This window comes from Myxocyprinus asiaticus, chromosome 6, assembly GCF_019703515.2.
Source record: "Myxocyprinus asiaticus isolate MX2 ecotype Aquarium Trade chromosome 6, UBuf_Myxa_2, whole genome shotgun sequence".
Taxonomy (NCBI): Eukaryota; Metazoa; Chordata; class Actinopteri; order Cypriniformes; family Catostomidae; genus Myxocyprinus; species Myxocyprinus asiaticus.
Window position 1 is genome coordinate 23624046 of NC_059349.1, and position 14944 is coordinate 23638989.

General features: G+C 36.9%; 1 protein-coding gene across 1 annotated transcript in view; it reads right to left on the bottom strand.

Annotated features, from left to right (window-relative positions):
- kifap3b (kinesin-associated protein 3b) overlaps positions 1–14944 on the bottom strand; it is an 83759-nt gene that overhangs the window by 5735 nt on the left and 63080 nt on the right. Inside the window, exons 18-19 of the mRNA XM_051699857.1 lie at positions 8787–8952; positions 8299–8380 (exon numbers count right to left, since the gene is read on the bottom strand). Coding sequence (XP_051555817.1) covers positions 8299–8380; positions 8787–8952 — 248 coding nt within the window. The remainder of the gene's footprint in view (positions 1–8298; positions 8381–8786; positions 8953–14944) is intronic.

Genomic DNA, 14944 nt, shown 5'->3' on the forward strand with positions numbered 1-14944 from the left:
TTTTGTGAAGTTATAAGCAAAAACACGGCTTATAAGCAACAGCATGTAACATGTATGTCAAAGACATGCACTCACCGGCCACTTTATTAGGTTCACCTATAAATCTAATTATTCATGCAATATCTAATCAGCCGATCGTGTGGCAGCAGTGTAATGAATAAAATCATGCAGATATTGGTCAGCAGCTTCAGTTAATCTTCACATCAACCATCAGAATGGGGAAAAAATGTGATCTCAGTGATTTCGACAGTGGCATGATTGTTGAGCCAGACAGGCTTGTTTGAGTATTTCATCCAGTGAAAACATCCAGTGAGCGGCAGTTCTGGGGATGGAAATACCCTGTTGATGAGAGATGTCAACAGAGAATGGCCAGACTGGTTCGAGCTGGCAAAGTCTACGGTAACTCAGATAAGTTGGCACTGTTTTGTATTTTGATGGCACGAGGTGGACCTACACAATATTAGGCAGGTGGTTTTAATGTTGTGGATGATCGGTGTGTATATTTTATTTATATATATATATATATATATATATATATATATATATATATATATATATAGTGAGTAGCAAACCTACTTTCTAGATATCTTTATCAGAACTGGCCATTAAAAACCCATATCGGTTGACCAATTTATTCTAAGGCTCGTTTCATTTTATTTCGATTTCGTGGTGCTAGAGAGCAGACTGACCTTGCCTGTGACCCATAGCGAGCACATTCCTGTCCAATTATGAGTCAGTCTGTCACCTCTTCCTCCACGGGGCTGCAAAACAGGCCAATAAAAGCTGAGAAGGGGTGGGATTGACAGCTCATAGGGAGTCAGGTCAGCCCTGACGTTCTGGGGGGCATGTGGAGGATATGGCCATAGGTGCCTGTAAAAAAGGCCCTTTAAACCAGACATTGTTTCATAGCTCAGAAGAGTGTGTTTGCACAGGAAACGCTCTCTGCTTTTATAAAAAGGATGTTTCTCCTCCCTTTTTCCCCAAGTTGTTCTCCAGTCCCCCGCTTTGATCTCTAGTTCCTGTCAATTCTCAGGTTACATGCCCTTTACCTTGGCTGTGTCAAATCAACAGCACCCTCTTTTTTCCTTCCTTCATTTGATTGCATCTCCACATCCCTGTTTTCCTCCTGCATTCTCCTCAAGGCTCCCCTAGGTTTTAGGGACATGCAACGCCACACGGCTTAAATAAAGACAGATTTGTCAGTGGCTGATGCATGTGGGATGCACACATAGAAAGACACGCACACAGAACTCACTTACCTCTGGGACGTTGGGAGACCATCTGCAGACAGAGGGGCGAATTCAGTTGCGCGCAGTATATCAGTGAAAAAAAAAAAAAAAAACACAATCCAGTTTAACCAGCCGCTAACTGCGCTGAAATAGCGCTGCACAGTGAGTGTTAAGTCAGCGTGTGGCCCGGTTGAACAAACTTAACGTGCATTCTTGTGTTACTTTGGCAGTAACAAACTTCAGTACTCAAGGGCACGATAAAGTCTGTGCCATTAAACTGGATGTTATTATTCAGGCAAGTTGCTATAAATCAATGACTTTAACTTACTTGCTCAGCAATATTCTCTTGAAAGAGAAAACTCACCATAGAAGTGGACAGATCAGACTAATGTCAGCAATAGTGCCCCTTGTGGCAACGTTGAGAATGCAACACGTACTTGCTTTGCGTTATGAATTCCGGTCACACAACATCGCACAAAATCGAGCTTGCACCTTCGTTTATGCACTTACATACTATGTTTTGGCCTTAAATAAATTCTCACCAGTTTATCTCACTTCCTCAGCTCTATTCAACATCTCTTCGAGTCATCTGTCTTCCTTTCTCAATCTCACTTACATGGATGTAAACAACACTCATGGGAACCACACTAGATTACTCGAGTTAATCAAATACCTGTCTTAGGTTGGCACGCAAATCCTAACCACTCCAAAAGCATTCACACACATCGCTTCACAAGAGTCTTAAGTAAAGACTGGGACTCTATTTGATTATTATGGTAACCTCCGTCACTCAGAGCTGCCCACTCAAATTAAGCCATTCATCCCAGGACCTTAATGTTGCCCCCCATCACTCAGTGTATATTTGAAATGTCTCATTTTACAAAGAGCAGCCAGAGAACTCACCCATCCATCTGGACACCCACCCCCTATCCTCACCCACATGACAACCTGGCGGCACTCAGCGCCTGGCCATCAGACCGCAAAGTGTCCAAATCCCCACCCAGCCAAAACAAATAGGCTGACGAGCAATGCATTCTCTGTACAAAGTATACAGCTCATAATAAACAAGGCCAATGAAAGCTATCTCATCAGGTATGCATTATCAGGGCAAGTTTAGACTACAAGTTTAAGCACGCTTTATCAGAGCTGAGTATCAAACAAAAGCGGCAGATCCATTTCCTCAAGGATCGCCTCTTTGGCAGCTGGGAGCTTGAGCGAGCCGATGAAGATGAAGACTGAAGTGGATGGAGGAGTGAAATGTTATTTCATCTGTACGTACACTACCGGTCAAAAGTTTAGGGTCACTTACTTATTCTTTATCATCTAAAGTATGTAATAACAGAAATGGAACTGGGAATTATGTTGTGACTATAAAAATCCAAAATAAATCAAAACTATGTTATATTTTAGCATCTTCAAAGTAGCCACCCTTTGCATAGAATTTGCAGAAATTTACTCTAGGCATTTTCTCAACCAACTTCTTGAGGTATCACCCTGGGATGCTTTTTAAACAGTATTGAAGGAGTTCCCATCTATGTTGGGCACTTATTGGCTGCTTTTCTTTATTATTCGGTCAAAGTCATCCATTTAATGGCACAATTATATTTTTGTCTACAAAACTCATTTGAAACATTTAAGAATACGCCTTCAAATCAAAAGGTTTTTAAGATCATGAGAAACACCAGTCAAGTGACCCCAAACTTTTGAACAGCAGTGTATGTGTGTGTGTGTGTGTGTGTGTGTGTGAGTTTGCAGTGGAATGTGAACAATATATTTGGCTGTGTGGGACTTGAAAGGTATGTTTATTTTTGGGCCAAAAAGAGTGCCACTGACAGGGAGTCAGAGAACCTCAGACAGAGAAGAGACAGTGTAATATTGCCTGTTACTTATTTGAACAGCTTTGCTCACGCAATACTTCTATGTGCCCATATGCACCAACTGATTCAAAAACTTGCACAGGCCATTTCCTCTACGCTCATCGTTTTATCCTTTGCCATTTTACCACGTGCTTCCCCCCCCCAGCTTTTCTACTGTTTCAACTGCGTGTATATTACTGCGCACACCCATTTTCTTTCTTTTTTTTCTTTACATGAGGAATTATCAAATCAATCAAAAGTATGGAGTGCCACAGAGATCAGTTTTAGGGCCTCTGCCTTTCTCCTTATATATGCTTCCCCTGGGAGATATTATCAGGAATCGTGGAATAAGTTTCCACTGTTATGCCGACAATACCCAACTTTATTTTTCTTTGAAACCTGATGAAAATTTACAATTCTCCAAATTAGCAGTGTCTCAATGAAATCAAAGATTGAATGAACAGAAATTTCCTTCTACTAAATTTCGACAAAACAGCGGTACTAATTACTGGACAAAAACCTCTAAAAAAATAAGCCTCTAAAACATAATTTGACTCTCGATGGATGTACTGTTACATCGTCTTCTACAGCGAAGAAATTAGGTGTTATATTTTATACCAATCTGTCCTTTGAAAATCAAATTTCCAATGTTTGTAGAACTGCATTCTTCCAGCTCAGAAATATTGCTAAGTTACGACACGTTTCTGTTGTTGATGCCGAAAAAGTAATTCATGTGTTCATGACCTCAAGACAAGATTCTTGTAATGTATTACTGGGAGGATGTCCAGGAAGTTCAATAAATAAACTTCAATTGGTTCAAAATGCAGCAGCCAGAGTGCTGAATAGAACCAAGAATTATGATCATATTAGCCCCATTTTATCATCGTTACATTGGCTACCTGTTAAATTTCATATTAATTTTAAAACTCTGCTAACTACGTACAAAGCTTTGAATGGTCTAGCTCCGCAGTACTTAAGTGACCTTCTACCAGGCTATATTCCATCACATTCATTACAAATCGTAAAATTATGGCCTGTTAATAGTTCCTAAAGCATCAAAATCCTCAAAAGGAGGTAGATCATTTTCCTATTTGGCACCTAAACTATGGAATAGTCTCCCTAACACTGTTCGAGATGCAGACACACTCACTCAGTTTAAGTCTAGACTAAAGACTCATCTATTTAGCCAGGCATACACCTAATTTATTCTTCAACTCACAATTAGGCTGCTTTAGTTAGGTCTGCCGGAACCAGAAACATTTATCATGCTCTACAACTCTGCAAAAAGTTGAATGGCAATATTATTCTATTTGTTTCCCTGTCTCAACCTCGGGATTTATATCCAGAGGTTACCAGATCCGGCCAGATCCACCTCCGTTCCTGCTTGGTGTCGGACTCCACTGCTATGTGTCTCTGAGTGATGATGACTAAATGCAGCAGGTGCCAGCCAGACATCACTTCAGTCTATTACGATGGACTTCAGGGGATGAAGTGATGCCAACTCCAACCATAAGACATAGGATACTTCATATGCCACTGACTGAACATTGGACTTCAGATAGACCTCACTGAAATGACCTGCTAGTTGAATTGCGATGCACCTCATTGATCTCTGCCTGCATCACCTTTGTCTAATGATGGACTACACTCTTAAAATTGAATACAAAGACTTTCAATGAATTGCCAACAAAAGCCTTCATCAGCCAACTAACAAAGGACAATGCATCTATGTGAACTTCTGGAGTTAATCCAGGCTGGATTTCAAAGTCATTAGTTATTTATCTTACAGTTCATACAAAATCTTTGTTTAAACACTGACCCTTAACACTTACTTAGTTTACTAATGACTTGCACTGCACATAAATAACTAATATTGCCATTATATTCATGTTGTTTAGCTTGAGGGGAACTGGCCCCCACAGTGAGCTTGATTTCTCCCAAGGTTATTTTTCTTCATTAACCAACATCTTATGGAGTTCTGTGTTCCTTTCCTAAATACAATTATTAGTTAATTATTTGTTTTTAATCAAACTACACAATGATGTCTCTAAGACTTTATAGATATTATAGTTTCATTTTCTGTTAATGCATGATTTTCTGTAAAGCTGCTTTGAAACAATGTGTGTTGTGAAAGGCGATTCACAATTAAAAATGACTTGACTTGATAAAGAAATGTTTTGTACAGAAAGACTGATGACACCACATCCTAAACTAGGATGAGAATACAGGTATCACAGAAGCTGAAGGTATTCAACATGTCTGGGATTGAATAGGTATGTAAAATGTATGAGCACTTGATTGAATAGTGCACTCTAAAATTAGAGGGTCAATCTTTATGGGTTTTTAATGGCCGACGCCAACACCGATATCCAGAGAGCAGTGTGGCTGACAGGCCGAAATAATACTGATATATCACATAATTGAACATAATAGTAAATGACAAATACATAAATTGGCTAAAAAAAGAAATCAATTTTATTTAGCATTATATTTACTTCAACTTTCACACACAACTTGTACAAATATATATATTGTTTTTAAATAAGATTTTATGTGTTTTAAAATGCTAGATAGATGTTTCTCCCATTTTAATCTTCCCATTTTAGTAATTTTTTTTCACATAAAGCAATTGTAATACATCAGGAAAAAGGAAATAACAGTGCACACAGTAGTCCAGCAACCACGGACGGTAAGTGTGCATTAGCATTTTCGTATTTTCTCATGTGAGTCAGAGGGACACAGTTTTGATCCAGGCTAATATAAAACATGCATAAGAGAAATATATATGAGCTCTCCACAGAAAGAAAGATAATGAGTTTTGTAAATTAAATCTGTTTAACCCTTAAATGCATGGTAATTTTCCCAAACACTCTTATATATTATCTTATAGGCACTTATATCTATCAAAAATGGATGTAAAAAATGCCCAGATAGTGTAAAATTGTAAAAATATTTTCAAGACAATTAGAAAACAATAAAATAAAATATATTTTTGTTTTATTTTTCATAAATTAAAGAGATAATGCAACAAATCAGGACAAATCAAGAACAGGATTCATTATTTTCACACTAAAATTTCATGAGATGCAACTGGCTGTCAAACACATACAGTATTGAGCTACACATAAAAAATTATCTACACATGTATAATGTATGTGCAACCCATATGACAATAGTCATATCACACTTTTCATGTATTGTACTTGCTATAAATTTACTTCGATGTTGTTTCTTCGTCAAATAGCAATGTCAAATGTAAATCAAATCAATCACTGAAACATCAGTGCCACGTTGATTAAGAAATAACATAATACTGATAATTCACCATTGTTGATAGTTCATTGTTGCACAGAAAGTCAATGTGATATAGTATTTATTTGTATGAATATTGTACTAATTTCTCTTGTAATACACAATGGAATAGATACCCTGTGATAGTAAACTTAAATAGATAAGCTTATAAAAATTAAATTTATGAAAAAAGAGAAGAAAAAAAACCCTGACACTCTTACATACCTCGGGTCTCTAGAGACCCTATACACTTTTGGTCCTTTTGTTGCAATTTTGGTATTTTTTTGTGTGTCACTATTTATAAGAGATAGATTGAGGAATACTAAAGAGGTGTGGGCACAACTCCAAAAAATGGTTGAAGTATAGGGGGTGGAATGAGGTCCCGGGTCTCTAAAGACCTGAGGTATGCGTTTAAGGGTTAAACGAGAATGTCCACTTTTTTGCAGACAACATATGATAGAAGTTTAATTGATATTTGCCTTTTTATCATTAGATAAGACAGTTAACAGTTACAGGGAATTGTTGAGAGGAGAGAGAGAGAGAGAGAATGAAACACCCATGCACTTTAAACATCATGTGCTCATACGCGTCGGTCGGGGCTCTGATATGCGGGTCCATTTTAAAGAGACTGTGTTGCACAAGGGTCTTTTATTGTGGTAACATGATGGCACATAACAATAAAATAAACTGTGATTGGTTATTTTCATGTCTCAGGCAGCTCCTTCACATGCAAACAGGCAATTCACTGCACTGTCACGGCTTAAGAAACTTATCGGCCAGGTGGGAAAATGTATCGCCTGATGCCAATAATTAAAAAATATCAAATGGCCAATATACCGGTGGACCACTAATTCAAATTCGGTCATCATTTACTCACCATCATGTTGTTCCAAATCTGTATGACTTACTTTCTTCCATGAAACACAAAAGGAAAAATGTAAGCCGTTATTCGATGTAAATCTTGACATCTGCCCTAGCTCTTCTTGGGGCGTTCATAAAAGTTCATGAAAGAAGTAGTGATGTTTGAACAATTCATTCTTTTAAGTCAGATATTTTCAATTACTAGGGTGATCCGGTTCACAGTACCAGTAGGAATTAGTCATTCATGAAATGGACTTATTCGGGTCGCAATTTCAACTCACTGACTCAAAGATCTGGTCACAGTGTTTCTTGAATTTACAGCTGATAGATAGAATGACTTAAAGTTTGGTCTGTTTTTCAAACAAAGTGTAATTAGTCACTTGGAATATTGTAAACAAGTCTTACGGTCTACTTTTATGCTCCTTTTTTGAAGCCTGAAATCTCCTGTCCCCATTCATTGCAATTGCATAGAAAAGAGTGACCAGTATATTCTACAAGATTTCTCCATTAGTGCATATGGGTTTCAAACGACATGAGGGTGAGTGATTGATGACAGAATTTTTTGGGTACACTATCCCTTTAACTATTTCATAACTATGTAGGCACTTTCCCTTACTATTTATTTTCTATTAATTACACATTTTGTAATTCAGCACTGCTTACAGTAAATTGGCTCCTTATGATTAATCGCTTGTTTTTGTGTTTATCCTAATTTATATGTGTCTAAAAGCATCTGCTAAATGAAACATGTAAAATAAATGTATCATTATGTGTTTAAATTTTAATATATTTTAACTAAGACTTAAAAAATGTGGATGGTCTGGCTTGTAGACAACTGAAGCTTGAGAAAGAGCGGTCAAGCTATGACTACACTAGATTGCAATATGAAAAATATTTAGGTGATTAAGAAATTACAGTATGTTGTTGTTGAATTCTCTACAAAACTAAAATCTTAAGCCATTAATTATGCAAATACAGCAAGAAACTATGGCACATATGGAAACGTATTTAATGGAAGAATCCTACCCAAATTTTGATGAGGGTAACAGCTGATCACTCACCAGGCGTTGAAGTCTCCATTCTGAGAGTGGAACTGGCTGTAGAAGTCTGGACTGAGGCCTGGCTCAGGGGGCATCATACCATCTGCAGTCACACACAGACCAATGTAGACACAGAGTATATAGAACAAACAAATACATGAGACAGCGACTCAGCAGAGCAACTTCCTCTCAGCGGCTATCCTCATTTATCTTCCTGACAACCTCTCACTATGACAAGACTTTGAAGACAACAACTCAACGTAAAATCAAGCCAAAATACAGTATCATAATTCTCATGGAAAAGTTTGACAATATAAACATAAGGATTTCACTTTCAATGTCTGTCAAGTTGTGGTATAGCATGTCAATCAAAATGCATTACCAGACAGGAAAACATTCACTGTCTTTCACGGTCTTGGGCATGTTCTTCTAAAATTAGTCCATGAGGAGTTTGGTGTTTGGCATGTACAGTATGTGTGGTTGTGTATGCATCTGGTACAGTTTCTAACCAGTGCTGTAGAAGAGATCAGGCTGCTCAAGGGTGTCTGGATCGTCTCCGTACAGGTAGGGCTCAGCCTCCTCCATCTGTCTGCTCTCCACCATCTCCAACCACTGTGAGTTATGCCAGCGAAACTTCTCACTCTGTATCTTCTTCCCCCACTCTTCATCATATTCCTGCACACACACACATGCACAAGCACATGCGCGTTGGTGCGGCTATCCTTATGAGGACTTTCCATAGACATAATGATTTTTATACTGTACGAACTATAGATTCTATCACCTAAACATAACCCTACCCCTAAACCTAACCCTCACAAAAAACTGATTTTCAAAAAAGCATCGTTTAGCGATTTGAATTATGGGGACACTAGAAATGTCCTCATAAACCACATTTATAGCATAATACCCTTGTAATTACCAGTTTGTAACCTAAAAAATTGTCCTCATAAACCACCCAAACCCACACACTCACTCACTCACACACACACCACCATTCAAAAGTTTGGAAACACTTTGAAATGCTTATTAGGTTGGCTTGAAAAAGCCAATCTACTGATCTACTATTTACATTTATTATTATTAGTTTGGCTTGAAAAGCCAAACTACTGATCTACTATTTAAACTTCTTCTTCTGAGACTAAATTTGTAACTCTAACTCCTCCTAGAGCTTTCAAGTTACATGCACCAAACTTTGCACAGACCTTCAAACTGATCTGGAATAATGTGCTATATCTTTTCTAACTGATCGGATTTACAGATTTCCCAAATTCCCATTGAAACCCATTCAAGTATGAAAACGTTTTCCTGTAATAACTCCTTTAAAGGATTCAACTACATCCACCAAGTTCAACACACCCCTTCAGACTGCTCTGACTTATGCTGTAAAGCAACTTCCTAAGACATGTTAGCAATGCCTAGCTAAGTGCTAAAACATGTCAACAACATACTAGCGACATGTTAAAACTTGCTAGCAACATGCTAGCAATGCCTAGCGAAGTGCTAAAACATTTTAGTAACATGCCAATATCTATCTATCTATCTATCTTTCTATGTCTGTCTGTCTGTCTGTCTGTCTATCTATCTGTCCGTCTGTCTATCTAGCTGTGGAACTGTCTCTCTGAGTGAGATATGCACAGCAAGACGCTCTTAAGATATGAGTCATAACTAACAAATAACAGCTTATTCAAACAACCAACAATGTAAGAAACCCGCAATTACATGAGACTTATAATTATCTGCTTTTGACTTCAAAATGTAAACAGTTTTGAGAACAACACTTGCGCACATGTTATAAGCCGGTAATAACGGCGGTAAAGTTTATATGCAAAGTGAAACAGAGGGAAGAGGGCCAAAATAAAAAAAAAATAAAACATTCTGTGTGCCGATAGATTTTTGCTTAATCCGCTAAATAATATTGGATTATGTACATCTATCATAAAACCAGAAGTCAGGTTCCTCTCAAGTTATTTTTTTACCACTAAATAACATTGGAGTTTTTCCTTGCTGTGGTCACTTCAGCTTGTTCACAGGGGTCTTTCAAACAAAAAAGGCATGATTTTCTATAAAGCTGCATTGAAATTATGTGTAGTGTGAAAAGTGCTATACAAATATAAATGTCTAGAGTGTAGACAAACTTACTTTCTCAAGAAAAACATAAAAATTGTGAGTTCATATTAGTTTTTCTCAATAATCAAACAAAATAAATGCAATGCTGCTGTTTAAGTTACTTAGAGCTCTGCTTTTTGTTGCCAATATCAGACACTTTTGAGGCATTTATGATTTAAAAGACAATTATGTTGAATCCTTGAATACGTTTGAGCGAAACATTTGTGGGTGCTCGTATCGTATTGAGGCTATGCATCGTATCATGAAATTTATGTATTGTTACATGCCTAGTATCTATCTATCTAAACTAATTAAACTTTCAGACCTAAAGTTTGTCCACAGATTTTTAAATCTAGTTGATATTTCATGTAAGGATCCATTAAATTGATAAATAATTTACAGTAAAAACATTTAGAATGTTACAAATGACTATTGCTATCTCAAATAAATGCTGTTCTTCAAACTCTCTGTTCATTAAAGAAATCGAATAATCTTCTCATCATTTATAATCATTTACCGTCCATTTTAAAATGTACTTTTATGCATTAACCTCCTGAGACCCGAGCATGACTGCTGTGTGCATTTTTCATTTCCCTTTTTGATTTGTAACAAGTAGCACCTAATAAACATGCAAAACAAAAAATCTAGACCAAATAGTTTTCCAAAAATTGATGTCAACATATGTGGACATTGGGACTAAGTTGTGAAATTTTAAATAATTCCAAGCTATAGAAAGTTTTTTCTAATGAAATTGTATATGATGTTTCCAGGAGTGTTGGTAATTCATGTTTTTGTGATGTTACAGACATTACATTAGAAATTAGCATAAATAATTCAGATTCAAAGTAATTGCCAGCATCATCAAATCACTGCCAACCATGTAAAAATAAAATTATACATTATAAATTCTGAATCTATGTACTGATTCCCATTGTCCCATGTCTGCCAAACATTTTGAGTGGTTCAAACATCATCTGCAGCCTGAAACTGAACTTTTGGCCAGATTTTAGGAGTGAATGGGCTTACAAACTGCATAGAAAGTTATAGAATGCTCCCTTGCTCCTTTTTTAGTGAATGACTAAACTTCCAGTGTGCTGTCTGTCTGCACTGGTCTCAGAACAGTTCAAAATGCACCTTATTTTCATCCTAACGCCATATAAAGCCTCTGAAAGCAACATTTTTCAGCTTTTGGGTGAACCCATTGATTCTCAATGTGATAATACATAGTAAATGTAGGATTTCTATGGACAAAATATGCTAAAGTACACATTAGTGTACATCGTGTTTAGCACCGTGACAAATTTTGACAATGGCATATCGGATGAAACTAGAGAGTCTAATCTTTTGACTCAAATAGCTTTAAATGTAAAAACGTAATTAGGTTTCTTACCAGATGTAGTTTTGTTGCCGTTTCTCCCAAAGACAAACTCCGCTGAGATCAGTGCCATGTTGTTTTGTCACATGACTCCGTAAATCAAAAGTTTAACCCTTTACTGCTCAGAGTCTTCTGAACCGAGATCAGTTGGTTTAAATAAATTTAAATTATGTTTTGCGTATAGCAAAGCCAAAATACAACGTCAACGCATGTGTACGCGTGGTTGCACAAGGTTAAACACTTTGTCAGTGTCATATATAGATTTTTCTTCGCAACTCTGCCTAAATGGCCAGCATCTCAGTGTTTTCTCTTGAATGTTGCAGATGAAACTGGTGTTTGGCATGTAGCTGCCAGCTGAGCACCAGTAAGGGGGCTGTTTCTCAAACTAGACACTCCACTTCTCTCTCTCTGTCCATGTTAGATCCCTTTCTTTCAAGACAGTGCTCGGATTAGCCTAATCCCACTGGTTATAATTGTGAACGAAATTTACTTTGAAATTTGAAGAGTCTAAAGAGAGTTTTTAATGTATTTTACAAAGAGTTGTCAATTGTAAATGGCAGTGCAGACCGTCTTGATTTCATGCGAAACATTTTACATGAGTGCTGCAAATAGTCTCATGACCAGAGCCATTTAATTCCACTGTGCTCCTCTAAAGATTATGCCTGTGTCAAATAGGCCTTTTATGTCTCCATAAAAGGAAGCAAATAAAACCTACCATGATACACTTACAACTACCATATTTTGTATATATAATGTTTAAAGGGTCTATTATTGATGTATTAATGAGATTGCTCAGCCTCATATAAATAATGCTCATAGGACAAGTAAACGTACTGTAAGTGGTCACAATTGTGACCGGTGGGAAAATACAGAGACCCATTTTTGAACAGGCAACTGATTGACTCCCATTATAAAATTGCAAATTTCAAAGCACTCTTACAATAAATATTATAAATATACACTACCGGTCAAAAGTTTTGAAACACTCATTCTTTATTATATTTTTTTTCTTCACATTTTAGAATAACAGTAAAGTCATTAAAACTATGGAATAACATAAATGGAACTATGGGAATTATGTTGTGACTAAACAAAATCCAAAATAAATCAAAACTGTGTTAAATTTTAGCATCTTCAAAGTAGTCACCCTTTGCCTAGAATTTGCAGACATGTACTCTTGACATTTTCTCAACCAACTTCTTGAGGTATCACCCTGGGATACTTTTTAAACAGTATTGAAGGAGTTCCCAACTATGTTGGGCACTTATTGGCTGCTTTTCTTTATTATTTGGTCCAAGTCATCAATTTCAAAAAAAAAAAATTTTTAAATTACATTTTAATTTTATAATGAAATTAATTAATATGGTGGCACAATTATATTTTTGTCTACAAAACTAATTTCAAACACTTAAGCATACGCCTTCAGATCAAAAGATTTTTAAGATCATGAGAAACATTTCAGTCAAGTGTTTCAAAACTTTTGACCGGTAGTGTGTGTGTGTGTGTGTGTGTGTGAGTGTGTATATATATATATATATATATATATATTTTTTTTTTTAAAGAAAAAAACGGGTTAATCTCTCAAAAAACCAATAGACTGATACATTTTTTTTTTTTTTTTTCTTTTGGCTATTTATTGGCTATAACCAAAATTAGACTTGCAAGTGTATTCAATACTTCAGCAGCTAAAAAAGGCATTGCATTGTAAATCCCACACTTCTTTATGCAGCACAACCATTTTCAACTGTGCTTATAAGAAGAAAGGTGTCTTGAGTACCAAATTAGCACAGAATGATTTCTTAAGGATTATCTAACACTATGAAGAAGAGTAAAGTAATGGCTGCTGAAAGTGAGGATTTGCCACCACAGACATTTAAAATTGAAATGTAAAATATATAAAAGAGAAAACTGTTAATTCAAACAGTAATCATTTATAGTACTACTATTTTTGAATGTATGTTGAGCAATTAATTGCCAAACTGGTGAAAAGCAGTATCAATTTAGTTTAAAAACATAAAAATGTCTCAGTGATTCCAGTAATGTATATATTTATTTGCCTGAGATATGTTACTCCCCTCTAACCTAAATTACACCACACAGCTGTGCAAATTCAAACATTTTTAAGTTGTCAAAACAGTGCTGGTACTCTGCATCTCAGAGGCAACTCAACTTCACTTCCCTCAAGAGATTTGCAGTGAATGAATATCTGAGTAAGAGGCTCTCATATACGTCACGCCTGGCAATCTACCATTTACCATTGCAATCTTTCAGTCGCAGCCCCTTAACATGCAAAAAAATTTCCAGCAGACTTCTAACACCGTCCGGACCCTCCACAGCAGCCTCTCATCAAATATATTTCATCCCACAATGAGGGCTTCTGTCTGAGCAGGGTTTTCCCCATAGACTGTGGCTGCTGATGGTGCCATACAGAAACAGAGCTCTGGTTTAATCCAGTGAAGTCAGTGATTAAAGGTGCGGAGCCCACAGGCTGGGTGGAGTGCCACACACAACACACATGTTGCCCACAGCCGTATGCCTTCTGCCCAGCCTGCACTATTGGTGAATTGGAAAATGAGTTGATTTACTGTTATTGGATCCATTTGCAAAGCCTTTCAAGTCTGTCATTCTGTCTGTTTTTCTCTTCATTTGTTTCTTCTGCTTCTTCTTTAACCTGCTTCTTCTTTGTCCTACATGTAGCAGCTCATGTTGATTCTCCGTAAGGCTAAAAGTTGGTAATCAAAAGGTTGGTGGTTCGATACCCGCAAGGAGCCCCTGAGAAATGAACTTAACCCCAAGTTGCTCCAGGGGATCTTGTAGAAAATTCATGGCGCAGTTCTGTGCCGAAATTGCGAAAATAAATTTGACAAGCTCTGGTCGGTTGACAATAAAGATTCTAGCATTCGAAGAGGCAACGTTGACATCCTTAAAAGAAGACCACCCCTATCCACGTTGATTTTCACAAAACGAAAATGTTCAAAAAAGAAATTATTATAGTTGGACCAGATAGAGATGGAAAGCAGCCAAAAAGTGGCCACCATACATGGAAACTCCTTTAATGCAGTTTAAAAAGCATCTCAGGTGGCACCTCATGAAGTTGCTTGAGAAAATACCCAGGGTTTGTAGAGCTCTAATCTAGACAACAGGTGAGTACTTTGAAGAATCTCAAATATATGATTTTTTTTT